Source organism: Carassius carassius, chromosome 39 (genome assembly GCF_963082965.1).
Source record: "Carassius carassius chromosome 39, fCarCar2.1, whole genome shotgun sequence".
In the NCBI taxonomy this organism is placed as follows: Eukaryota; Metazoa; Chordata; class Actinopteri; order Cypriniformes; family Cyprinidae; genus Carassius; species Carassius carassius.
The window spans coordinates 5,766,040-5,793,661 of NC_081793.1; the positions used below are offsets into that span (position 1 = coordinate 5,766,040).

General features: G+C 39.8%; 2 protein-coding genes across 2 annotated transcripts in view; one reads left to right on the top strand and one right to left on the bottom strand.

The window, feature by feature from the left end:
* The first annotated feature begins 343 nt into the window (after window positions 1-343).
* LOC132121278 (nuclear receptor-binding factor 2-like) lies at window positions 344-2,822 on the top strand. Its single transcript, XM_059530529.1, has 4 exons — window positions 344-539; window positions 1,286-1,370; window positions 1,769-1,809; window positions 1,903-2,822. The coding sequence occupies exons 1-4, from the start codon at window positions 510-512 to the stop codon at window positions 2,524-2,526; spliced, it is 780 nt and encodes a 259-aa protein (XP_059386512.1). The 5' UTR covers window positions 344-509; the 3' UTR covers window positions 2,527-2,822.
* A 1,421-nt stretch (window positions 2,823-4,243) lies between these two features.
* The window catches only part of LOC132120942 (probable JmjC domain-containing histone demethylation protein 2C), a 181,517-nt gene continuing 158,138 nt past the window's right edge, over window positions 4,244-27,622 (bottom strand). The window contains exons 9-27 of the mRNA XM_059530158.1: window positions 26,688-27,619; window positions 26,115-26,287; window positions 23,467-25,610; window positions 20,907-21,108; window positions 19,987-20,201; window positions 19,647-19,799; window positions 17,916-18,005; window positions 17,671-17,798; window positions 15,879-16,092; window positions 14,556-14,755; window positions 13,801-14,079; window positions 11,431-11,599; window positions 11,255-11,345; window positions 10,960-11,090; window positions 10,635-10,757; window positions 9,323-9,462; window positions 8,929-9,105; window positions 6,461-6,592; window positions 4,244-5,103 (exon numbers count right to left, since the gene is read on the bottom strand). Coding sequence (XP_059386141.1) covers window positions 5,014-5,103; window positions 6,461-6,592; window positions 8,929-9,105; window positions 9,323-9,462; window positions 10,635-10,757; window positions 10,960-11,090; window positions 11,255-11,345; window positions 11,431-11,599; window positions 13,801-14,079; window positions 14,556-14,755; window positions 15,879-16,092; window positions 17,671-17,798; window positions 17,916-18,005; window positions 19,647-19,799; window positions 19,987-20,201; window positions 20,907-21,108; window positions 23,467-25,610; window positions 26,115-26,287; window positions 26,688-27,619 — 5,783 coding nt within the window. The 3' untranslated portion in view covers window positions 4,244-5,013. The remainder of the gene's footprint in view (window positions 5,104-6,460; window positions 6,593-8,928; window positions 9,106-9,322; window positions 9,463-10,634; window positions 10,758-10,959; window positions 11,091-11,254; window positions 11,346-11,430; window positions 11,600-13,800; window positions 14,080-14,555; window positions 14,756-15,878; window positions 16,093-17,670; window positions 17,799-17,915; window positions 18,006-19,646; window positions 19,800-19,986; window positions 20,202-20,906; window positions 21,109-23,466; window positions 25,611-26,114; window positions 26,288-26,687; window positions 27,620-27,622) is intronic.

Consider the following 27,622-nt stretch of genomic DNA (forward strand, 5'->3'; position numbering starts at 1 on the left):
ATAACATATATGATACTCCAAGGCACTCCATTTTATTGGTACAGGTCAACAAACAAAACAAACAAACAAACAAAAAAACCTTTGCACTCTTGCAAAGTCCAAACCATAGACTGTCTAAACACGATAATCTTAATTTGTTAGTAGTGATTGAAATTGTAGGATGAAAGCGCCCTCTAGTGGTGAGGAAACACCACAGCATCCCAGAACAGATTTTGAACATTGTTTTATGTAATAAGACACTTTTAATAATAAATAATGCCACTATTTATGAATGGGGTATGATTTCGCGTGATTTACTAAATAGAAATGACGAAAAGTAAAGCGTTGTCACGTCACGCACGTCGCTGTGGTGTGACGCGGCGGTGACGTCGTGCCGGGGGAAGTTGTTTTTGCTCGACTCTTGTAAGAGTTGATCAGTTACCGGTGAACCCAGAGTCCCTGGTCCCGGAATAAAGACAATAATGTGCCGATGAGTCTCTCTTGTAGCTGAGGCTGTGGTTGATGAAGGAATGGAGGTGCTGGACAGTCCTCTCAATCTCGTAAGTGTCTGTTTACAAGTCACATTAGCATGCTAGCTGCTGTTAGCTTAGCCGCATTTCTTCTCTGAAAAAAAATTAAAATAAAGCTGTGAAAAGAATTACCCGGGGCTTTAATTCACTTAACCGTGACGTGAAGACTCTGTATAATCCGTGTGCTATTTTAATGTAGTCTGTTTTAGTTAGCCTCCATATGTGTGTTAGTTTACAGCTGACAGCTGATCACCTTTCAACACACACACACACACACACACACACACACACACTAATGACAATGTCATTTTGTTTTGTGATGATGATGATGTCATTAAGTGCATTTAAAATACATTAATTTGAAATGTAATATCAAATCACACACTACAGCACAAACAACCCACATATGCTCTACTGTGTTACTTAGCACATCAAAATAAGTGTACTGTAGCGTATGACTTCTTTGTAGGATGACAAATGATGATGAATATTTTACAAATATTTTATAATGCAGTTTTCTACAGTTTTTTTTTTTTAATGTACTTTTATGATTTTAAGAGACAAGTACGCATGCAATTCAATGCACTTCTTTTTCACAAGGATCAATGGAAGCAAGAACACCTGACCATCTGTACAAAGAGTTCACATGATCCACGGACTGTCAGATGTTCAGTGTGGTCTCAGATGCCTCTGTAAACACTGAATGCTGACTGTGTGTCATTGAGTCTCTGCTCTGTGTTAACAAACTCATAATGAAATAATGTCATCTCTTTCAGGCCCATCAACAGTGCAGGAAAGCAGAGCGCTTGCTGGCTGCTGGGAAATTTGAAGATGCCATCTCCTGCCACAGAAAAGCGGCAGGTTGTTTCAGTTTTAAGCTCTATTTAGACACTAATGGTTTCTCACGGGGACATCTGTGAGGTGTCATGTAAATTGACTTTCAGTGATAAACGTGTGCATTCGGATGGTGATTTATTTAGTTCTGTGATCCAGTGAGCTTGAGAATGTGATTGTCACATGATTGTCAGGTGTAAACAAAATGTGTTATTGCCTGGACAGAAAATTAATTCATATTTATTTGAATAATAATAAAACAATAGCCTATTTGTTTATGTAAATATTCTAGTTAAATACATGCACTATATTTTAAATCGTTTTCTGTCTTGTATTTTATCTCTTAATGTCATTTAATGGATGTCATTTAAATTAGCAGAAATGTGTGTGCTTTCATAACTTAACATAACGCAATGTCTCCACAGAACTTCTCAAGGAGGCCATGAAGCTCACCGAGTGTGAACAGGTATGCCTATACGGTCCTCATTGTCCTGCATTTTATTTATATTATTATTTACTGTGGATAAAATTGACTAGGAGATGTTTCTTTCCTGCGTAGGCTCGCCTGTCACTGGAGCTTCAGAGGGACAGTCACATCAAGCAGCAGAGGCTGATCGAGGAGCAATGGAAGCGAGCGAAGCGAGAGGACAAGCCCAGAACACTCCAGCAGGTCCAAGCCTCAGACCAAACGCCACGCCGCCACCTACAGCCGGGCGGAACCGCCATGGACGTCTCCCAACCCTCTGAACGCGAGTACGACACCTGGTTGTACCTCCTGAAAAACAAAGGCACTGTTCCAGAGCCCTGCGCAGGCAGTAAAGCCCAGAAAGATGACAAAACCCGTCTGGAAGAGCAGCAGACCACCATCATCGACCTACGCAACCTAGTGGACCGACTGGTGTCCGAAAATGAGCAGCTGAAACGGGAGAACGAGCAGCTACGGATGGAGAACGCACGGCTGAAGAAGGAACCCTATGCTGATGCCGACTTCGTGGAGCGGTCGGAGCTGTGGGTGCTTCCGCAGACGCCTGAGGAGCGCAAGGCCAAGGACATTCCCATCCCACAGCTCCCTCCGCTGGAGATGCCCACTCAGGAGATCCCTCTGGAAGACCTGCCCGGCCTGGAGCTTCCTGAGGACATCCAGCAGGAACTGCAGGAGCTTTTGGACGGGGAGAAGCTGTGACCACTCTCACTCAAAACACACACCAAAGGGAGACTCTGATCGCCATCGTGTGTTAGCGAACACACACAGAGGAAGCACATTCACAGTGAAGCAGCCCAGCGGCGGAAATGACGGTTCACGTGACCATCCTACTCAACTTCTTAGTGGCGCCCTGTAGCGATTGGATATACAAAGAAAGAAAACAATGCTTTTTGAAGTACGTGTGCCTTTTTGAACATTTGTAACGTGTTTTTTTTTTTGTTATGAAGTACGTGTGAAAAGGGACACCGGAGATTCTGTTGAACACTTATCAGCAGGTGAATCGAAAACTATTTCCTACATAGACACTGTGAACTACATTTATAATGTGTGAGTGTGTGAGGGTTTTGTGCAGTATCTGTTGATGTTGTGATTATACAGTTTTAAGTTGTCCATCAACAGTGTAGATTTAGGGCATTGAGGAAGCCAAGAGGCATCAATGCAATATAGGTCTGCGTTCTGTTTCCATAAACTGATAACCAGCTTGCAGCACTTGTTTTGCCTTATTGCAATTAGTACGAAGCCCAGTCATGAAGTCATCTCTGGACGATTTGTAGCAACCTGTAAAATGAAAACAGCTTTGGTTTATTTCTACAGGATAAGGGATTTTGAACATGAGTGTGAGACTACTGCATTCGGAACGATAAGCAATAATCATGTCAAGTGCTACAAAATCACTCATTCATTTAGTTGTTTCTCATCACCGCTCACTTCTCCGCTGTGTCATACTTCAGACACAATGCCAACAGAATAGGAATAGACATGTCCTAAAAGCTTGGCTCTTTGGACCTGTGTGAATGAACTGAGGATGTTGTTCGTTGTTTTGAAGCTTTGTTTGTACTCATCAATCAAGAATTGTGTGGATCACGGTGTTAATATTTTCAGGTAACTGATTGCACAATCATACCTTGCTCTAACAATAAACCAGGTCCTCACACTAATCAAAAGCATACCAACATGTGCCAGACGAGCCTGGGAAGAGATATGGCTTATATCTGTGTCATGAAGAGGGAACCAAACTCACATTTTGCTTCTTTTATTATTATTATTTTGTTTTAGTTCAATGTTTAATTACTGGTTTACCACAGTAATCAGGGTGCATCAAATTATTATTTGTTTTATTTTTACATTTTGGTTTGTGATGTAATAATCAATGGAAATCATATGATTAAATTGTTTTGATGCATGAATGGCTGTTCTACGGTAGCTGTACGTATATATGATTAAGATATTGAAAACAAGATTTATGTATTATTCTTTTGTGAGTTTACTTGTTCTGACAAGCATTAAAGATTTTAACAAGTGGCAGCATAAATCTGTTTCGAGTTGTTGTACAGTTGTTCAACTGCTTGTACGCTATTTCTAATACAGTATATTGAAAGTACAGTGCAATAGTACAAATATTCCATGCAGTTTATTGAACGAGCTTATAAGAGCTACATTCCTAATTATAAAAAAATGTTTGAATTTGTTTTCAATGGAATATAGCATTTTGTGTATACATAAACCTCCCATAGTTCATGTTAACTGCCCACTAATGCAAACATTATTCACCCGAGAAGGAAAGTAGTTTCAGAGGTAAAGCACATTTTGATTACAAGAATATATATATATATATATATATATATATGGCCAAACATGGAACATATGTCCTATGGATCTGAACCTTTCATCTTGTCAAAAAGGCAAAAGGCAGGCAGATATTTAATAAATCCATTTTAATGGAAAATGTAAAACCCCTTTGAACTTCAATGTACAAAGCATGTAACACTTGCGCTTTAAAATCTGAAATTGAAGCGAGCCATGTTTAAAAAAATACATCAGTGAATGTATATATGTATATATTTACACAGCATAGTACAATTTGCTTTTTCCATTGAACTTCAAAAGTTCGCCATAGTAAATCTGAACATAAAAAGGAAGAAACAAGACAAACTTTTCTTGAATAAATTACAACTTTTTTTTGTAAATGTCTCCATTTTACAGTGAATACTTTTTAATAAAATGCTGAAGTGTTATTCATTAAGTCTTTCTTTACATAATAGAGCTTTACAATGTTTACAATTGTTTGGCAGTTCTTTTTCTCAAAAGATATGGCATGAGGACACGAGAGCGGATCTCACAGTAAGTCTCCAAAGTAGTGAGCGCCATCAGAAATCCAGTAGCACACTGTACAAGTTACATTTACATTTGATCGAGAACAGAGCGTAGAACTCCTAAAAATAAATACGATTCTCCACTGAGACTATACAGTATGTAAGAACAAAAGGGGAACGAAACCGAACAGACAAACACTCTAAATTCTCTTTCGATTTGTGGCGTGTCAATCACAGTCATCCTGATGCGCTATACTGCTATGGTGTCAGTAACAAATAAATACAGTTTACTGGTGGGGGTTTTTCTGCTTGGCACTAGAGGTTTGCGGCTTGAGCGTTAGTGTGCATATTTGGGGGAACGTGTTAACGAGTGTCATAAGTTGGTCTCCTCCTCTTCCTCTGCGCAGCACCTCTTTAATGTCCCCACAGCATCCTTCACGCAGTGGTAAAAGATGTTCTTGACCTGAGAGAAACAGCAGGCTGTTAGAATCACATGCCGAGAGAGAGAGAGAGAGAGAGATCTGAAATGGCATGGCAACTGATGAATGTCCATCAGAAACATTCATCACATCCACATCAGAAAACTGAGAAGCATAAACACTAAACTAAGAGTGCAAAGATCCCCAAAACTGAACTGCCACCCAAACATATTTGGGGTTGTGGTGGGAATTTTCTATTTCAATATAGGTATGAGACTAAAGTCTTTTGAAGATTTATTTTCTTGCAACAGTCATACAGATGGCTGCAGAGTGTGACAAAGAACTCAACATTTATACCTTCATCAAATCCTGATGCTTGGATCTCATCCAATCATAATGCATATTCAACTTATATGTCCATTTAAGGTGTCTAACTATGTCCTCCAGATGTGTTTCTAAGAAGCCAGGACATCTAAAAAGCTGACATAACATTTTCCAGTCTCACACTTAGATTACTTAAGCACCTTAATGAGGCGATTAGAGAAGAAAACACTCTTTAGTAGAGTAAAGCAAATAAAATTACTAATAATATAAATATAGAATAACATTTCCTCCACACAGGGTGTCTGCAGAGATTTTAAAATATAATTTTAAGACATATAAAAATTTGTTAAAAGAAATACCCCATATCCATGCAAAACAAAATGTATCTAAAATTATTTTACCGGTGCTTGGATTCACTCGCAAAATATTGAAATATTCAAGTCATGTTTCACATATTTATTGAAACTGAATTAGGAACTAATATATCAATACATAAATTAGACATTGATTGCTATTGGATTTAGCAAATAAAATGTATTTAAAAAATCAATGACATTACTGTGGCAATACAAGTAAAGTCTTTAGTCTGAATGTGTTAAATATAATGCTGACAAATGAATCAATTAATTAATCAAATGTACTGCAAATGAATCAATTTAATGAATGTTTCTATGCAAAAAAAAAAAGAAAAAAAAAAGAATTGACACTTAATTGTAAGGCCAAAACTCACTGGGACTTTTATTTTGAAATCTATTTGATTCACTACTTCCAGCTGCTCATTCAGAAAGATGAGGGAGATAAAATGTGCACTCTTGCAACCACCTACAAAATATTACAGTATAGAGATCATAAAGGAAACTGTAATAAATCATCAGTAGTGGATCATAAGAAATCTATTGTCATACAGTAACTGCTCTGAAACCATGTGCCTGTAGCAAGTGAAACAGCACTGCATCTTCAAACATCCAGCGCTCAAACAAACAGACTCCATGTTTGTGTAACACCCTACATGTGATGAGACACGTGATCCAGCTTAGGCCTTTATACTCCAATAAATGTTGACATTGTGAACTCTACCTGTAGCTTATCTTCATAGTTGATTTCCTCTTTGGAGGATCTGAGTTCCTGGGTTAAGTGGAATGAATGCACCACATGTTCCGGAGAGACAAAGTCATTGATCACCTGGACGCAGCTATGCAGGTTCTGCACCTGTACAAATGAGAGACACACAAATCTGAGTGCACAGTGATGTGACAAATATCAGAAAGATGATAGTGCTCTGGAACTTCAGCTAGTTCAGAAAGAGGAAGTTTGCCTGTGATTGTGATTTTGCTAAAAATCTGTATTACACAATCTACTACATGCCTTCAGTCACCTGATTGACGCGTTTTAAAGGGGTCATATGATGCGATTTCAAGTTTTCCTTTCTCTTTGGAGTGTTATAAGCCCTTGGTGCATAAAGAAGATCTGTAAAGTTGCAAAGACTCAAGCCCAAAGAGATATTCTTTATAAAAGTTAAGATCACTGATCTATAATATAGAACTGGATTGCTCATGACGTCATTAAAGTGAAGTAAAGTAATCCCTAGTGTGCGTAACCGTTCCATTGAATTAATAGGAATTTGTATGATTTTAATGAGAAAACATCACCTAACAAGTCAGCGTTTATAAATATGAAGTATCTCTGTACATTATTACAATGCAAACACCCTAGGCATGTAAACGGTTATCTTTCAAATGTCGGGAATTTCCCCTACTTATTAAAAAGCTACGTTCATTTCAGTAGTGAGCATCATAAACATGATAAACATCAGACGGACACGACCTCAACACATATAACAAACGACAAAGTGTTCGTTCTGAAATCTGAATTTATTCAGAGAAATAACTGACTATATACAGTACAGATTTAAAGACATAAAGCTTTACTTCCCAGATAGAAACTTAAGATTTTCATTTCATTATAGAGCAATATTAACAACATAATAGTATTATTCATTGTAATATATTTAAATCCATTTCTGATACTAATACGTTCATGTTTAATCATTTCTGTATAATTATGTTCATAAAGAAATAAGGTATATTTTTTGTTGGATCAGTTACCTGTCTCATCAGTGTGCAGCAGACACACCCACCTAAACGATTTAAATATATCGCTTATCCTGCCCCAAAAGACCATAAACACTGCAGGTAACATCTGAAGTAAACATTCATTTATTACACATAACATAAAAAACGAGTCCCATTTGCTTTAAATTGAGTTATTTTAGGACAGCGGTTTGAATGTAACTCAATGGGGCTCTCTGCTGGTAGGGATTAGTAAAATGGCGGATCGAACACTTCTGGTGGCTTCATTGCCTGTTGGCAGTTTAGAAAGCGATGAGCGATCCAGTCATATACACAGATCAATGGTTATCCACGCCCTCCTTAAACACTTCATTTAAACACACCCCACATGTCTATGTCATGATGTGGGAAGACTTGCATAACGCCACCCAAATGTTCACGCAAAGAAGGCATAACTTTTAAATAAAACATTGTATATGTCATTATAATCCGTAACTATGTCCCCACTGGATGCAACTAATGCCTCGTTTGTAATGGGTTTTATTGTTTTTGTCTTGTTGCGCCGGTGTTCTGACTGGGACACAGCATCACAGTACAGTAAGGGGCGTAACATTTCTGTCACACTTGAGGCATTCGGCCAATCACAATGCACTGGAAAGCCAGCCAATCTGCATACACCTCACTTTTCAGAATGATGAGCTTTGTAAAAAACAAAGCATTTCAAAAAGTGGGGCATAGAGGAGAAACAATAATATACAGTATATGGAAAATAATGTGTTTTAAACTTAAGTTTATGTGATCATCCATTAATTCTTTTTTAGAAAAATCATGTTAAAATCAAAATGATATATACAGGGTTCTAAGGAACTTTTTTTTGTTCATCTCTCAATCATGATCTCTAGCTAAGAAATATCAGATTACTAAGACATTACCGGGAGATTTAGAGTGACAACCTATATTTATATGCATTTTATATGTTATATTGTTAAAAAGATCTCAATGATTTACATTACAAACTGTAAGAATTTCATTGTACTTTTTGTCCAAATAACTGCACCGATACTATCTTTTTCTCAGTGTCGGCCTCTGAATTAATGTTGGTGTATCAAAACTGGTGTACCAAATATGACACTCTACACATATGAAACCCTTTCTTCTTATTATTATTATTATTTTGTCTAATGATTCAATAAACCATTTAATCAGATTTTTCTATTTCTGACTATTATTTCATATGTCTGGCTTTAAAGTTAAGTTAAAAGCATTAGCATTAGCATTTTTTGGGGGGGGTGATTATATAATTCAATGATATTCAGACAAAGTTTGGCTTAAGTGTTTTAACGATGTTTAGCAGCAGTGCAAACTAAATATGTCTATAATGTGGTTGTTTTTGGTCTGAATAATCAATAACAGTGATAACAATAACAAATATCAGTGGTTTCAGCAACTGCAGAAGAGGAAGGAGTGTAATGAGACCTGGTGCAGAGCTCCAGCAGGGATCAGGACTGAATCACCCAGAAACTGCACCACAGTCCAGCCCTGAACAGCGTATTCTTCCAGCAGTCGCTGACGCAGCTTACGGCTCAAGTACCATCTGGGCTCCCGGATTGGGTCGGGATCCACTAGGATCTCCACGCCCTGCTCTTTCGCCAACTGCAATGTCCAAACACACACAAACACTGAGTTAAAAAACAGCACATGCCCAAAAGATCTGTACACTCCAGAAAAAACATAAGAAATGAATCCTTTAAAACCTCCTTGCAAAAAGGTTTTATGAGGACACCCACTCAGAGAGAGTGTGCGTGCGTGCATGCGAGAGAGAGAGCGAGCGTCGCTGCTGTGATCAGTGGAGAAATCAAATCAAAATAACCTTGTGCAGGAACTCTTTAATCTTCTCGCCGTCTTTGCTCGTGTAAATGTGCCACAAAGCTCCGGGAGTCTCGCTTGAGTCCTTTAATCTTTTCTTCACGTTGTCATCCAAATCTTCCTCCTCCAGCCTCTTCAGCACTCCTGTGTGTTTGGCACAAACACATTCATGTGGTTACACAGCAAACGCGTCACACAGTCATCTTCATTTATTATAAAGGCAGGGAGCGCCATCCTCTTTTGAAGACAGAATGGTGTTTAAAAATTAATGCAGAGGAGTGTGCGTGGGAGTCTGGCTTTTATACATTCTTTTATATATTATGTCTGCCCATGAGACACTGTATAAAAATAGAAAGGCCATTACAGTAGGGAGGAGCAGCTTTTGGCATGAGACATGGCACAAAATTATATGAAAATATGCATGAGAATAGATGCAAAAAAGCATTGTTCAGAAATTGTCATGGTTGTGATTTTGCAACCATCAGCACTTAGACACATTTCGGAAAGGTCGGAAGGGACCACGAGCAATGATTCAAACTCGGGTGTCCCCTATATTTCTTATTTTTAAGTCATCCCCTCAACAACTTTATTTTTCTTTTCTTTTTTTAAAGAACAAAGTTTCCCACTGTCTTGGAAAACTTGTATTTATGAGGAAGCCTAATTTGAAAAGTGTGATTTCTATTCCTGGAAAAATCATGTAAATCCATAAAGTCTTAAAAAGCCATGGGCATATTAATAATGAATATACATTCTTCTAGTTTGGCCAAGCTCTAAGATGTTTTACTGGGTAAAAATGTATTACAAAAAATGTATCCTTCATTCTTTTCCAGTAAATCATAAACAAAGGGAAAAAAAGGTCATTGGACTTTCGAACATTGTTGAGGACAACTGGAATAAAAAAAGGTAAATAACCAAACACCTGTGTAACTTTAGATGTAACATCACACCCACATTGTTATCTATTGTAGCAGACATCCATTAGAGGATTGTAGATGATCAGAGAGAGCACAGTGATCATGTAAAACTACAAATGATTTTTAGTTAATATCATAATAATTTATCATAGTGGAGAATAAAGCTCTTTTAGTGCTGCTATGGCCAGGTATTGGCAGGGAAAACTCCTTCCAGATGCATCTTTTACATTTCATTGTTTCCAGGGTGGAAACCATGTTCTGTTTTTTGTCCTCTGAGCTCAAAGGTTTATGGAACATTTCTCTAGCAGAAGACTTTCCCCTCCGTCTCTTTCTCTATCACGGCTAACCAAGTAAACAGACAGGCTGTAGACAGCTGTGTGGTGAGTGGGCCTCAGGGCTTACCCGTTTTGGAGAGGACACCATTCCCTTTGGCCACTCCTACATAAACCAGCACGCTGATGATGTCCGACACCTCCATATGCAGATTAGCTGTGCCGAAGTCCTGCTCCTGAGATGACGCCACACCTGAAAAATAATAAAAATAATAAAAGGTACATTATTATTTGTTTTCATGTGTGGTGAAATATGAATGGTTTCATGAGATCCCTCCAGTAATTGAATATAATTTTTGATAAAATGATGAAATTTTCTACAGTAAAACCATGGATATCAGAGCAATACAAACACCATGAATACAACTTAAAATAGGTGTGTGAGAGAGTAGTACCGTAAGCGCAGCAGAGGCGCGGTCCCAGGTCTGGCCGCACAAAGAAGGAGGGTAGATGGGAGGCCAGGTTGAGGTTCCCTTCAGGGTCTGAATACTCAGGCATTGGGAGGTTCTTCATGAGATCATCATACCTACACAATAAGATGAAGCACATGCTAAAACAGAGCTATGCTTGATCAGAACATACAAATGAAATATTGAAAGTCAACATGAAACAGCATTCGCAATCCCTAAAACAGTGTCTAAATGGCTACTTAGCATGTCTGCATGTTGTGTTCTTGTGTTTATGTGGTACCTGGAGGGCATCAAAGCCATAAACTCTTCCCCTGAAGGCCAGTCTTTCAGTCGATACACCACAGTTTCTCCATCTTTTGACTTGGGCCGCTCTGCAGAGAAATCATGATCAGCATAAACAGAAACAGGCCGATTAATAAAATAATAGCTAATTTGCTTAATTCTAGTGACACTCACTCGTGAAATCTTCAAAGCCGTCCCAGAATTCTTTGACGCCCGAATTGGACATTACTCCATCCTTGCAGTTCAAGAGGTCTCCCTGGTGGTCGGCAAACTCCTGGTTGAAGGATTCTGCTTTCCACAAGCTGGCGTTGAGCTTCTTGTGCACCCCAGAGACCAGCACCGGCTGCAAAAACACCACAAAGGAAATGGCCTTTTAATGACAGCTGAGATCACAACCACTACTAAGACTTGCTTTATAACAAGTGGAAAAATATGAAGCATGGTTAAAAAAGAAATTGCAAGATGGATTACTCTAAAAACTAAACGCAAAAATTTCATTAGTTGAAAAGCCTAAATCTGTGAGTATATTATAATCTAAGTGCCAAATTAGCTTCTGCAAAAGTGCAGAGCTCTCTAGTGCTCAATACAGCTATTTTACGTGGTATCTGAAACCATATGGAACACTGAGTGCACTTATTCAATCCCATAATGTATGGCAATAATGAGTGTAAAGCCAATGCACATGCAAAAGCCATCTCTCAGCTGCATTGTTAGGGTTACGGTGAATCTAGGGGACCATATTAGTGGAGTAAAGTGTACAGGGGTCTATTTCTGATACACCCAGAGGCTCTCCTCTGCTTCTGAATAAATAAATGCAATGACTAGAGAAAAAGGATGTATGCTTGAGGATTTCAATCTCGCACCTCTTCTGTATCCTCCTGTCCATTTGTGAAAATCTGATTTCATTGTAAAGGATCTATATGCTCACTTGAAATGTCCTGCATTAGAGCGCACACATGAAGAGGTGCTATCTATGAAAGAATCAAAGCACTTAAAGCCTATAAAGGCCTATGTGAAGTACACACTGAACAAATGGACTAATGTATGGCGCCTTTCTCTCTGAACACCCAATGTACATGTAATGCAGAATGATGTTACAGATGAATCAGACAACAGCTGTCTGCTGAGGTGGACAGAAGACACTATCCAGCAGAGACAGAGGCATTGTTTACCAAATGTTACATAAACACCGATATAATAATTTATTATGTGTTTATAATATTACAAGCATTTGAACAGTGAAGAGGAAAAAATGAAAACCTGTACATAGTATTATAGACATAATATCATATAGGTGCCACAGTGCCATTTTACTTAGTGCCATTTGAAAATGTAACATTTTGCAGTTTGAGTAAGTGTCATGAAACCCCCGTTTAGCACTAGTCATTCACACCTCAGATTTGAAAAAGACTCAAGAAATGGCCATGTAAAGCTGTAGAAAACTGGGAGTGAAGAGGGAAGAAACCAGAAGAAACTGTGATCTAGCACTCCAATCTGTTGTTTTTGAAATCATGCTGAATGTTTGTTGCGATGTTATTTGTGACGGAATTTTCTTCGTCTTCAAACACGAGCACTTCAATATATCATTAAAACATGTCGGAGAATAACTATTCATTCCCATTAAATCACAAGACAAAATACACACAAATGTGTCCCTGCTTTAATAAAGGGGAAACAAAACCACACATGACGAAAATTCTACCACTAGACTGTTTTAGGAATACAAATGTTTATTGTGTATCTATGTGTTTATTCGCTAACTTGAAGAATCTCAGGACTAATAATAATTTTTTTTAATAGTACATTTAAGAATGAAACTATAATGTTAAAAATTAGTTTTATTAGAGTTCTATAAGAGTTCGTTCTTATGAATAATACTGAGAAAAGTTCAGAAACCCGATGACGTAGATCCATACTCTTCTTCCACAGCAGCCAATCACCACACTGAATTCACACATACACGTAACTTTTCATTATGGTGTTTCAACTTTGCTTGACCGAAATTGCTTAAAAAAATGAAAAATAACCACTTTTCCCTAAAAACATGAGTTGTTTTAATTGATGTACAATCTGTACATATCTGTTAAAATCTAAAAAAAAAAAACTATTTTTTTGAGGGATGAAGTACAGTACATGGATTGTCCTTCTCAAATTGGAAAACATGAAAATCTGCAAATATGTAAAAATCACATCCCTGTATATAATCAGAGAAATGAGAACAACTGTAGCCGGATAATGATTATTTGTAGCACAACCTGTAATCAGTACACAGGATTATTAGGATTATCCTGACTGCAAGTATATCAGTGGCAATTCTGGACAGTGCTCCAGGAGTAGTGACTCAAAACGCTACATGAGAATTAGGGTTTTTGCCAATTTTATAGAGTGGTATATTAAAGAAGCAAGAGGAAATATGGGTAAAAGGAACAACATAATCAAGGAAATGTTCTGAGCTGAACTATTATTGGCTTCGATAGAACCATAGCTCTAGCAGAACAAAAAGTAATGTAAGATTTAGAATTTAGTGGGCCTTTTTTCACAGACCTGTCCTTGTCTCCAGCATTCCCTAAAGAGTTTCCAGTTGTTGCTATTGTTGTGGTCTTTGAGCCAGAGCAGCCTGCACTCGTAAAGCCAGCAATGTGGGATGTCTGCATATAGTTTGGGTGGTTCTTCCACTGCTTTCTTTCTCTCAGCTTTGGGCTCCTCCAGAGGCTCATGCTTCAGATTCAGCTTGGTGCCACGGCCCGCAGGGATCTTGTTTTCCACTACAGAGGCGATGATATCATCAAGGATGTTGGGCATGCTGCGGCCACTCTTGACAATCTGTGGTAGGAAGACCAAAAAAGAAGCCATAAGCTATTTTAGGACAATAAAAAAAAAAATTCTTCATAGTAATACAGGCTATATGTCACAGGGGTCCCCAAATAGGAGACTGCGGTCCGTTTCTGGACCCAAGCTTGGTTCCAATCAGACCACGATACATGACAATGGTTGCACAATTTTATGGGTAGTTTATGGTAGAGATTTATTCGGTGCTATATCCTCTAATATATTTTACCTATCTCCATGTGAGTTGTAACAAAATATAAAATAGTTTTAAATTGACAGAAAACCCCAAACCCTCATACAGTGCCTTTTCTGTCACTTGCCTTCTATCCAACTATTCTTGAAACGAAAATTCAAAACAAACTTTAGTTTAGAAGCTTTTTTAAGTAAAGTATGAGCACTTCTCAACTTTTGATTGGTCGTGTATATATGTTGCCATCTCTGTATGCTGGCAGAGGGATTGGTTTTCTGACCTGCGAGGCAGTGGAGTACACTGGAGCGAATGCGATGCCAGCATCAGTAGAGCCCAGACGCAGCTTGCCTGCGGTGGTGGTGAGGAGGTCTCGTAGGGTTGATCCCTGCTCCAGGGACGATGCTTTACTGTGCAGAGACTCCAAAGCATCTGACTGATCCTTCTCCTCCTTTATTTTCCCAACACCTGACTCCTTATTTTCTGCAGTAGAGAAGTACAGGCTGTTCAAAACCTCAGGTGTCAATCCCTTTCACATCATATGAAATTCAAAAGTAAAAGAAATAGTGGAACTTTTGGTTTACTTCCATTATATGATACATTCCCATAATATTTAGTGGGAAATGATGTAGTGGGACTTTTTATCAGAATAAAAGTCATGATAAAACCGAAGTAGCAACAGATCTATTCTTACATATTGTTATATAAATTTGAGTGTAACAGATTATTGAAAAAGAAACAATTCTAGGATTTGGTTCTATGCACTGCTTGCTGACTGGATTTTAAGATGTGGAAATGGCACTCAAAACTGACTCAGAGTTTGCAGGTGTTATGAGATTTTGAATAAAAATTACAATAAATGTACAAAAATAAAAAACAAAACAAAAAGGACATATATGGATAAAAAGTTAACAGTAAGGTTTCTAACATGCTTTTTAGAAAGTAGCAGAGTTTAAACTCAACAAACTGAAGACCTTGATCAGCTTGCTTAGGTGTCTCTGATTTGGATTGGAGCAAAACTCTTCAGGGCAATAGATTTGAGAAATCCTGCACACTGTTATATTTTTCAGATGTAGAATTTTCATTTGGGAGAAGAATAAAAAGGGGGTAAAAATCCCACTGACTTGCACAAGGAAGGAATGTGAGACATTTCTGGAGAACAAAAAATCGCAGAGACTTGAAATTGGGATTTTTGCAAGGTCCTAAAACACCGTAGCAACTACCAATCAACTGCAAAGTAATAAAAAAACTGCTCATTCTGCTAGCAGAATGTAACAATGTTCCATGGCATGAACTATATACTCTATTATTATTATTATTATTAAATGCAGACTTATCAAAAAGTGCAATTTAAGCACCGCTGCTAAATTAAGAAACTTCTGAATGCTACAACAAACAGGGCTGATGGTCTTTGAAGAACTGTTCATTTGGAGAGAGCTTGTGAGAGGAGATGAAGAACTGGATGAACGTTGTTAGGTGAACTCTTTAGAATGTGGGAGCTCACAACTGAGGAGGCCTGTAATGTGCACCACTGAATGTGAGGATTGAGGAATGCTGGCGGCCTGTCAAGCGCGCACACGCTACCAATAACTTCAACTGTACCCACCCTTCTTTTCTTCGCGGGACTTCTGCTCAGCCAGATCGGCCAGGAAGTGCAGAGGCGATTGGGACTCTGGTGGGGTGAACTTGCTCTCTGTGCTGGTGTCACTGGCAGGACTGCTTCCTCCATTGGCCTCTACCTTCAGAGAGGAGTTCTGCTGGCCACCCTCAGGCTTACACAGGGAGATCTTGTTACTGTGATTTAGCACATTTTGTAACACCTGTGAAAAGTAAGAGTGTGTCAGAGAAAGCTCAGCAGATTGAGGAGAGTGAAAGGAAAATATTGTGTACTTTTAGTGGTTGAGAGATGAAAAAGGACTGTATTCAACATTCCAGTGCAGAACAGAATGTGAAAATCTGTGTGTGATTGAGAGAGTGTGTGAGTTAAAGCTAATGCCCTATTTAATTTCATGTAAATGGAAATGTGACAGAGGGATAGATGCACAGTTTGTTCAATGGGATTTATTGTCTCAAGGCCTTAAATCAGGTCTGTTTTTTAATGATTTGGCAGCTGAACAATCAACTTTACAAGCTTTTGAACAGAATTTGGTTGTTGCGAACAAACAGTTTTATCACATGGAATATATTACTTTTTTCACGCTGGTCACTCTGAACCATGTGATTACTGGATCTGATTAATTTTACAGAAATTATCTGCCAAGGCAGATTTCCATTTTTATGTCCGATATCGATCCTTGAAATTAATAGATTTAAATGATTATACTTTTATACTAGTAATTTTATTTCATATATTCATATTGTTTCCCAGAACAAGTATCTAAACATTTTTAAATGAAGAAACATTTGCTTGAGATACATAATGACAAACAGTCTTGTTTTTGAAAATTTTTATCTAATCAAGTGTTTATACGGACATGACACATGGACAAAATTATATTTATTGTGGCCATGAATTAAGAATTTCTTCCCACAATTTTCTGTCCATTCCCTTGTTTTAGTTAAATCATTTACATGAAGAAGAATTCATTTCCAAAACTTATACCTTGTTGTGATTTAATTAAAACAAGGGAAAAAAGTCTTAATTTGTGGAGACAATTTAACTAAAACAAGGGAACAAATTCTTAATTATAATATTGAAAATCTTATTCTTAATATATATTTTTTTTCCATGTCATGTGTAGAGTTCAGTAAAACCCCTTTGACACTACGATTCCGGAAAATACACGGTTAAAGTGTTCCGGCAATTGTTCCCGGGTCGCTAGATTTTGCACTTTCACACTATCAGTGATTACTCGGAATATGTGTGCGCGTTCACACACAACCCGTAAAGATCCCGTAACAACACGTGACATCAAGGCATGACGTGTAATGTACGAGAGCTAAAAGAGTCGTGCGATAATATGCGTCATCACTACGACACACCCTTTACTGTATTAGATCTGGCTTTTGTTCACACAGCGCTCGTCCCAGGATTGAACCAGGCAATGTTACTAGGTCCCCGACCCGGGACCAATCCTGGAATCAATCCCGGGACGTACTTGCCTTCACATAGAAGGTGGCCTGGCAATGTTCTGCCAATTTTCCGGGTCCAACGTGCAGTGTGAAAGGGGCTTAAGTTTATGCTTAAAACAAGAAAAAATGGAGTCAAAAACTAAACTTGTTTTGAGTATATCTTAATTTAAGAATCTTTAGTTTAATCTAATTTTTGCAGTGCACTGACATCAAACACTTAACATACAGTACCACAACCATACTCTCCTCACAGCTTGTTCAATTTGTGTAAAATAAAAAAAAAATGTCATCTACCCTGAGGTCTGCCCAATGACACACTCAAATACCTGGGAGACGCCATTAGTGGAGGGTAGCTTGTTGTAGAGGGTGTTCTGCTTCCAAGCACATGAGCAGTGTGATTTAATGCTGTACTTCTCCCTGAACATGTGCATAGTGTTCACCAAGTCCATTAAAACTAAAACACACAATACAAAATTCAAAAGATATCGTTATCTCTTTCTCTACCGCCATCTAATGGTGAAACTACAAGCAATCTGGGATCATTCCAGAGTGAAAATGTCTCTTTCCGTACCAGTTCCTGGAATGATCTGTGTTGGCATCAGGTGCTTGTGATCATGAGGCTGTCCCTTGACACACTTCAACCAGGCATAACGCTCTTTATCTGCAAAATAAGAAAAGGTGGATTATACACAGAGGCTGAGAGTGACAACAAACACAGGGAAGGGCGCTGTCACTGGCCCGTTTTCCTGTAGAGAAGTCGTGGTGTTTATGCTTCAAAATAAATAACAAGCTCTGAGCATTGTAGGAAAGGATGTGATTCAGCAGAAATGACACCTCAAGAGCTGGAGTTTTTTTTTTAATGCCCTGTGGCAGAATTCAATCCTAAGAAGACAGGACGAGCTGCTGCAGGAGGGGGATACTTAAATGAGGAGAACACAGAAGAGGAAGACAGAGACAGAGGCAAATCTCAAACCCCTGGGACAGCTGAGCTAGACAGTCCTAGAACAACTGCTACATCCTACAGCACACACACACACACACACACACGCACACACGCACACACACACGCACACACGCACGCACACACACACACACACACACACACACACACACACACACACACACACACACACACACACACACCCATTCAAACTAAACCACTTTTCACTTCCAGGGTATTAATAAATCTTTAAGTAAAATTACAATAAACCGAAAATACAAAAATAAAAACTTGCTCAAAATATAAAAAACTATATTAGTCTCCATAATACTAGAAATAACACATACTCCTGCATGGCAGCCAGAAATTAACTTTATCAAGAAGATATCTAGTATATATATTTTTTCTTTTTATGATAATTTGATTACTTTTTACTTGTATTTTACTTCTGTTCATTTAAATAAAAATACACAGTGTGTTTTTTGTCAAATAATACTAACAATTTTAATAATTCCTATAAAATAATCTAATACAATTAGAGCAATAATTTAAATAAATTAACATTTAGTATTAAGTAGCTGTAAATAATGTACAATATATCACAACAACTACAGAAAACTAAATTGTGCTGATTGTAGGTCTGGTCCGAATACCATTTTTTTTAGCTTTGAAGCTTCCATAGTAATCAACAGCAAATTTTCTATGTTTCGGAGGGAGGGGCTGAACATATTTTTCTCTCTAATAAAGGCATGAATCTCTGTGTGTCTGTCTGTCTGTTTGCATTTATATTATGTCAAGAACCATTCATCCAATTCACTTCACGTGTGGTGGTTGTGTTGCTGCGGACCCAAGAGAGTGCAGTGTTGCATTTTTGTGAAGTATGGACACGCAAAACATTCAGAATTAAATCAACTTTTAAAAAACTACAGAACAGTGCGAGCCAGAAGCGACGCACCTCACACGGGCAGGGTTTATATGCTGTGAGAGAGCAATTCTTTTAATACAGACAAATTATTATTAATAATCAAATATTCTGGTCCGGCCCTAGCTGTTTGTTGTTGTTTTTTTCCTTGGTGAGTGTTTTTCATTGTTTTTTTGTTTTTTTTAGAATTGCTTAACATTCCACAACACTCACTTCTGAGACAAGGAACAGCAAAATCTAACATCCCTGGGTCACTACTGTTAAAAATGTAAATTACATAAATAAACCAAAAGAACTGACTACAGATTTTCCCCCTCTCACATTTTAAATATCTGGGGCATTTTTCCAGTTCTGTTAGGGTTTTTAAGTCTACCCATATCAACAGAAAGAGTGTACAAGCACACTAAGTGTTCAAAGTTGAATATGAAATGATGACTGACCTTTGGAGCTCTTCCTCTCCTTGGCCTTGTAACAGTCCAAACACACCACAAATCCGCATTTTTGGCAGACCCAATGAATGTTAAACAATGTGGCTTCACATGCGTCGCAGCTCTCTCTCACCCCATGCACCGCTCTCTTCCAGGCGATCTTGGCTGAAGAGCAAAGCAAACAGGAGAAGTATGAAACAGACATTCACAGAGCTCACTCACGTTTTTCATTTTCCTTTCTCGCTCTCTTTTCAGACTGACGGGCTGCTGTACATTTAATGGTACACTGGTAACAATGTTTTAGCACAAAACATTTGGTTTTCCATGGATTCTATTGAGCAGTGTAGCTCACCATCTTTCTTTATCCATGTAGTTGCTGTATTCTCAGTCATAACCAGTTGACAGAATTTGTCTCCAATGTAGCTGAGGATGTATTTGGAAGTCTCCAGGTCCAGGCTGTTTTCTTCATAACCTTCTGGGGCCCAAAGACTGAGTGCTTCTTCATCATATTGATCAGGAGAGGAGAAGCCATCAATCCGGATCACTCCATTCTTACTGTACGAGAGGCTGGAGATAAGGAAGAAAGATAATGTGCAATTAAGAGTTTATTTCCTTCCCTAAGAACAATCCTGTAACAACATAATGAGAGAGAGGAGAAAACTGTACACACAGACAAGGCAGAAAAAGTACTTAATACTTGAACATGCCATGAGACAATGTCAGAGTAATCAAGATGCATCTGATGATGGCCAACTTTAAATGGAAAGAAAAAATTAAAGATAACCAGCAAGGTGCCTGGCAACTATTTTTACCCATGGCAAAAATGGTTAGGAATGCATGTCTCAAGCCTGACCACTGGAAACATCACTCTACATTCACTTTGTGTTCACAGACGGGACTCCAACTGATCTTTTAAATACAATCACTTGTAGGTTGGCTACAGGTTAACAAGGCTAATTTTAAAAAAAGACAGCTCAAGGAAATGTTGTTTGCTTACTGTGAAACAAATAGGGATTCAATTATTTAACCATGACCATCTAATAAACATTTTGCAACAAGAAATTTTATAATTTCTTAAACCTAGAAACCACCATCTGTTTTTCTTGGAATGTTCTATATTTTTTATTATTTGTATATTGTTCACTGTACTATAGTGTTTGACTATTTCTGTTGCAGTAACAACCCTCATTATTTACTACATCACACAAATAATCAGTATTACCGTGTAGCCTGATGAGTGCAATGCAAACGTGTTCTTTGCTTTATACTCACCGGCGGAAGTGGTAGAAGCGGCAGAAGACAGGTGAATGGGCAGGCTCCTCTCCTTTCTTGGTGCGGATGGAGCGGCACTCCCTGCACTTCTGTAAGTTGGGCCCAATTTCAGAGCATGAGTCGTCCTGCAGAAAGGACTCACCCGTCTGCTTTAGCTTCTTTACCTTCCTCCAGTCCTTCAGTACTGACCGGGGAATGCCATCTATAAACACAGATAACATAGCACAGATTCATTTACTTCATCCATTAGGAAACATATTGCATAAAAACTCCACATTTATTAAACATTAACTGGATATAAAAGACAGGAATAACTATTAGACTGACCCAGATATATCGGTCTATCAATAGGTGGGGATTTTTGAGAGAGTTGTGCAGGGTTTGAAGAGTTAATGTTTATGTTGTTACCACAACCAATCATAATATTTATGAAGCCTGAATATTGTGACCTACTGTACTGTTACAGTGACCTACAGCTTTAGAAGCTATGCAATTACAAAGAGGCACCAGAAAGTGCTAATAAAAGCCCAAGTGCTCTTGGTGATGTTTTCCACATAAATGTGAGCATTCTAGTAGAAGCCATTTGCACAGCTGTCGACCAGATGTTCACCAAATACACCTCGCGTCTTTCTCACAGACTGCAAACCTTAAAATAACCCTTAAATTCAGGTCAACATGAAACAGCCATTCACAGCCCATTTTACTCGTGAAATGTTTACTTTGTTTAATCTGAGTGAAACAAAGTATTCAATAAGAACTTGATTTTTTCAAATCAGGAATTAAAAAAATTGGTTAAAAAAATGGATTGCAGTGGATTGTGGAGGTCTACTGCCTACATCAGGGATAGGCAACTCCGGTCCTGGAGGGCCACTATCCTGCAGAGTTCAGCTCCAACCCTAATTAAACACATCTGAAAAAGGCAATCAGTGTTCTTGGGATTACTAGATAGATACAGGCAGGTGAGTTTTTATGAGGGCTGAAGCTAAACTCTGCAGGATAGTGGCCCTCCAGGACCGGAGGTGCCTATCCCTGGCCTACATGAAGCACCACTGGCTCTCAACTTTGAGGAGCCTTTTTTAATCAAGACATGGAGACTGTTTAAAAACTATTGTTTGCTATTATTTCATAAACATAAATCAGCACTGAATTGCTACTTACTATTAAAGGGATCATTTGACGATGCTTAAAAGAACATTATTTTGTGTATTTGGTGAAATGAAATGTGTTTATGCAGTTAAAGGTTCAAAAAACACATTATTTTCCATGTATTGTACATTACTGTTGCACCTCTATGCCCCACCTTTCTGAAACATGTTGATTTTTACAAAGCTCATCATTCTGAAAAGCAAGGTGCATGCTGATTGGCCAGATATACAATGCCTTGTGATTGGCCGAAATCCTCAAGCATGTAAGACAATTTTTTATACCTGTTACCATACTGTGATGTTGTTTTCCGGCACCACAAGACAAAAATCAATAAAACCCATTACAAACGAGGCATTTGATGCATCCAGTTGGGACATAATTGCTGATTATAATGACCTATACTGTCTTTTTATGAATTGCATTGCTTATCGCACTGCGTAAACATAAAACCAATGTCTGCATTTGTGATCTGAGAAACAACTAACAACAAGCGCTACATTACACTGCTCAAAACTCGGGATTGAATCGTCAGTGGCAAATTCTTTAAATACGTAAACGTACTTAAAGACTGTGAGTCAGAAGAGCCAGACTGTCCTTGCAAAGTTAGAATTGTCCCACTTTATAGAAACAGATACTGGCATTGTAGGCTACTCTTCCAGGAAACAGTCCTCACTGTCGATGTACTGCGCTGCACACATCTGAATATCTGGATTGAACTGTTCTGGAGCCGTGTTACAACTTACCACTTAACCATTGATTTCTAGTTGTGTCCACTGTCTTTTTTTGGAAGGCTAAACAAAGTAGTTTCACTTTCACAATGAAACACACAGCATCTCCAACAACATTGTGGCGGCGGCAGAAATAGCGAGAATAAAAGTTACGCCTTCTTTCTTTGCATGAACATTTGGGTGGTTTTATGCAAATCTTCCTACATCGTGAGGTAGAGATGTGGGGGCATGTTAGAATGAGCCTTATAAGTTAGGCCTGGTTGACAATAAAATTTTATTAAAAATGTCTCTTTGGATTTGAGACTTTAGTCTTTCCAACTTTACAGATCTTCTTTATGCACCAAGAGCTTGTAATACTCCAAAGAGAAAGGAAAATTTTTAATCGGCTATCATCAGAATAAAAGATGAATTACCCACAGTACAACAACATATAAAAATGTAACAGTTAAACAGCCATTCAGCTATTGGATAACATTATTTCAAGACAAATTAACATCAGCCAAGTAGTTGCTTCAGTCGAGGACAACGTTTTTCTTTTTTCGTTTTCTTTCGGGGAAATAACATAGACCCATAAAGACCTGGAATATGTACTAACATATTCATTTTATTTTATATCACATGTGCCAAAGAAAGTTAAAAATTCATTAAAAAAAGACCTTTTTTGATGTAGACTGTAATGCACTTACTGGTGCTGGCCAGCTTGAGTTTGGTTTTTTCCTTGGCACTACGGAAAATACCATTTGGCTTCACCTCGTCCTCCTCCTTCTCACTGTCTCCCTTCCTTTTCTGCATGTCGTTCTGCTTCTTTTTATAAGTGGGCTTGGATTGCCTTTTAGTCCTTTGTTCCATCTTGCTCTCACTAGAGTCTGAGTCATCGCCACTCTCTGAACCCGATTCGTATGGACGCTTGGGTGTACGACGTGTCTTTCTGTCCTCCTGGGACAGCTTGTCCTCTTGTCCTTTGCTGTCCTTGACCACATCCACATCACTAGATGCTGGGGCAATCAAGTTGACGGAGCATGGTTTAATTAGCTCACAAATTGCATTCCCACCTTTTTCAGATTTGTTTGTGTTTTTGTCCTCCTCCGAGTGTCGCGTGAGCCAGGCTTTCTTGAGCTTGTGATAGTTAGACTGGCACACCTGCGCTGGCTGTCCATTAGGCACAAGGCTGGCTTTGCTAGCAGGATTGCTGGGTGTGGAATTATCCTGGGCGATGGTGGGCGAGTCCTGAGAGGATCTGACACTACCGCTTTCACTCTCAGAAGCACTACTGGAGCCACGAGACTGCGCTGCAGCCAGAGCTGCTTTGGCCTTCTTCAGGTGAACAAAGTTCCTTGAGTAGGCCTGTGTGGGGCCAGTGGAGCCAGCCTGAGGCAGCGCACTAGGAGATGTGGTTCTCGAGCCTCCCTCCTGCGACTCAACAACAGTGGGAGGGTGGCTTTTGGAAGCAGAGCTTTCCAGTCTGCTACTACAACTAGTGCCAGAGAATGACAGATCTACTCCATTGTGGCTCTGCGTGCTAAACGTGCTGTTGGCAGCAGCAATGGCTTCATTAGTCCTAGAGTTGCACACAGAATTGGTCACAACTGCCATTGAGCTGGCAATGACACCCAGTGACGCTCTAATCAGGTTTTTGTTGTACTGGTCACTGGGAACCTCCAAATTCGTGTTTGGTAGAATGACTCTCCCAGATTCCCTACTCTCGGCCACTTTTAGGCAGTCTGCCTGAGTGTGGCCAGCAAACAATCTGCCACCAAGTTGCTCTTTGGGCACCATCTTGGGACCTGGTGAGCCATCAAATTTAATGCAAGTAGAAGGGCGGACAATAACAGATGCCATGGCTGCCTGTGGCTTCCCTTGACTATTATTTGAATGCCAGGCCACTTTCTCATGGCTCTTTGCTTCCCCGCCAGGCCGGCAGGATTCGGCTGAGCCCAGCTCAGCTCCGCTTTTCTCGTCCCTGAGCTCTGGGAACAGGGTCGGCGGCTTCTGCTGTTCTGACACCTTCCCTGCTGAGTTGACAGGTTGGATGGGGGTAAGTGTAGGTGGGGAAAGGCGACCGTAGGCACCCTCCTTCCGGTCAAGAGCCTGCTGGGTGGGCGGGTGAAAGACTGGTGCTCTTCGCAAGGATGGCATGCCCTTGGGCTGACTAGCGGGAGAGATAGCCGGGCTACAGCGTTCACTGATAGTCACCACTGAGGTACTGAGTGAGTGTATTGGTGCATGTTGACTAAGCTGTTCAGTAATTTTGCCCACCAGTCCCTCTCCCTCTGGCTGGTGCTTAATGAGAGGGGGAGGCTTGGACAAAGATTTGGTGTGACTAGAGTTGTATGAGCCCAAGGACAAGGGGCTAGAGGATGTGGGTGCCTTGTCAAAGTAAGGATTGAGATCTTTGGATTGGAAAAGTCGTGGTGGGTCATTTACAACACTATTTGACAAAGTGGTGAAGTAGTTGGTTAGAGGGAGGGACTGAGATACAGAGTGTTTGTACTTGTACAGATCAGCCACAGAGTGATCCACCTCTTTCTCGTGGCTTTTGGGATGGGATGAAATCCGGGAGTAGGACTCTCCGGCACGGATCTTGGCAGTGAAGGGGGCCATTTCAATGCTCTCTAGAAGGATGCGGCGGTTTTCTTCCTTATATTTGCTGGTACGGTCTGGCCCCTCCTGAGGCATGCATGATGGTAGTTGCTGCTTGCTATGGGGGGACTCCATGTAGAGACGGTGATGCTCCTTGTTGGTAGGCGTCCGGCTACGGTCCAACTCTTGCTTCAGGTGGGCGTTGGCCATGCTACGCATAGGGTCCACAAACACATTCTTCTCCTGATCTCTGAAGGAACAATACAAAAAAATCAATCAGCATCACAAAAAAAATCACAAAAAATCTGTCACCATGATTGATTCTAGTCATATAATTTAATCTTAATAGGTGATTGTAAACTGGTAATCTACAAATGTTTAGATATTACTGCATATCTGAAAATATCAAACTCATTGACTATTTTGAGTTTTTTGTTCAATAGTTACAGTAACGCTGGACCAATATTAATTCTAGGTTTAGTTCTACAATGTGTTCCTTCTCAGATATTAGGTAACTGCACTGGAGGTGGTTCACATGAGTACAGACAGAAAGCGGGCTATAATAGAATAGTTTAATTATGCGCACAGTCAATGAATGAGCGTACAGTGCTTCTATCACATGGCATTTGTTCCACCTCAGGTCACAAGGTATTTAACTACTAGCCACATTTCCAGGCACTGCAGGACTGTGGGAATGGATTAAACATATGTTTTAATGACAGATAGAGAGACACAAAAGTGTGTGCATGCTCACTCTTTGTGGAGTTCTCCAGCAGTTTTGGAAAGCGGCGAGCTGGAGTGTGAACTTATTTTGATGGGTCGATGAGGCTCTGCACTGGCTGGTCTGCCCGGGACATGGCTCAAAATCCCCATGCTGTCTGCTGAGGTTACAGGGGTGGAATGGTGCAGCCAGGGGCTGGAAGTGTTCTGCATCGAGCACACACAAACAGAGAAAGTCATAATGCACTCATGGCAAACCACACTTCTCTCTTGACAAGTCAGAACACACAAATTGCGCAAAAGAATGACTTTTCCTAGATTTAGTGAATTACCATGAACATAAAAAGCTTGGAGATGTGTCCAGACATGATACAGCACATACAAGCATGTGCTCACACACATTATGATTTATTACTGTAGGGTAGGTTGTTTCAGGCTGAGTTCAAAACAAAAAATCCCTTACATAACCAAGAGAGAGGCCTCCTCTAACAACCTCAGTTGAACATTGTGCATTTCAATTAACTACTAACATTGCTGCAAATTATAGTCTATATAAATTATAACAATAATGGCTAGTAAACAGACAGACATGCACACACACACATACCCTCCGAAGGCTGGAGTCTGAATTTACAGCATTTTCTGGATGTACCCATTTGTACCCAGGTTGGTAGGAGTGGGTACCATTTGGGTATTGCCAGAGGATGGGGTAGAGGCCAAGCTGGTTATACGAGGCACCGCCATGTGTCTGGGCCAGCAGTTGTGGGGGTGGCTGCTGCTGGAGGAACTGCTGCTGCTGGTGGGAATGGTGGTGGGCCAAAGTCAAGTGCCCGAGTCCAGGGGAGTCCAGCCGGGGATGGCTGCTCAGAAGTGAGGCTGGTGAAATTGTGGGCAGTACGGTGGGCAGCAGGTGTGGGTGGTGCACAGAGTGGCTCATGGAAGAAGAAGGGAGGAGGTGGGACGGGTGGTGTGAGCTGGGTGTGAGACACGTGGCATGAGAAGAACCATGTAGTGGATGCAGGTGTGGGTGCAGGTAAGCCACGTGGTTGTTATCTGATTCAGGACGCACCAATGCAGGGTCCCGGTACACCGTAAAATGCTCATTTTTGTCGACTACAAGCAGGCTTTTCGTTGACTCAGATGGTGTCCCACGGGCTGGCACAGGCTTAAAACTGGAGCGGGTTATGTCTGGCTCGGGTTTAAGTACCAAGCGGCCTGTTGTGGGTGGATTTTCAGGGTGGCGTGGTTTATGTTTGGACACCTCAGGAGATGTATTTGGTTTGGGCTTGGAGGATTCATGAATGCTGTGGGTTTTTGACTTTATGATGTCAGGTGAAGGATTGCACTTGGGCCTGAGAATGTCGGGGGATGAGTTGGACTTAGGTTTGGGCAAGTCAGGGGAAGGACTAAGTTTGTGGGTCTTTCTGATGTCCTCGGTTAGTGAAGGAATTTTAATAACCATAGATGTGTACTGCTGCTGAAGCTTCCCTCTCTCGCCCAGGGCTGCTGACTCACTCACTGATGTCACCGGCCTTATGACTT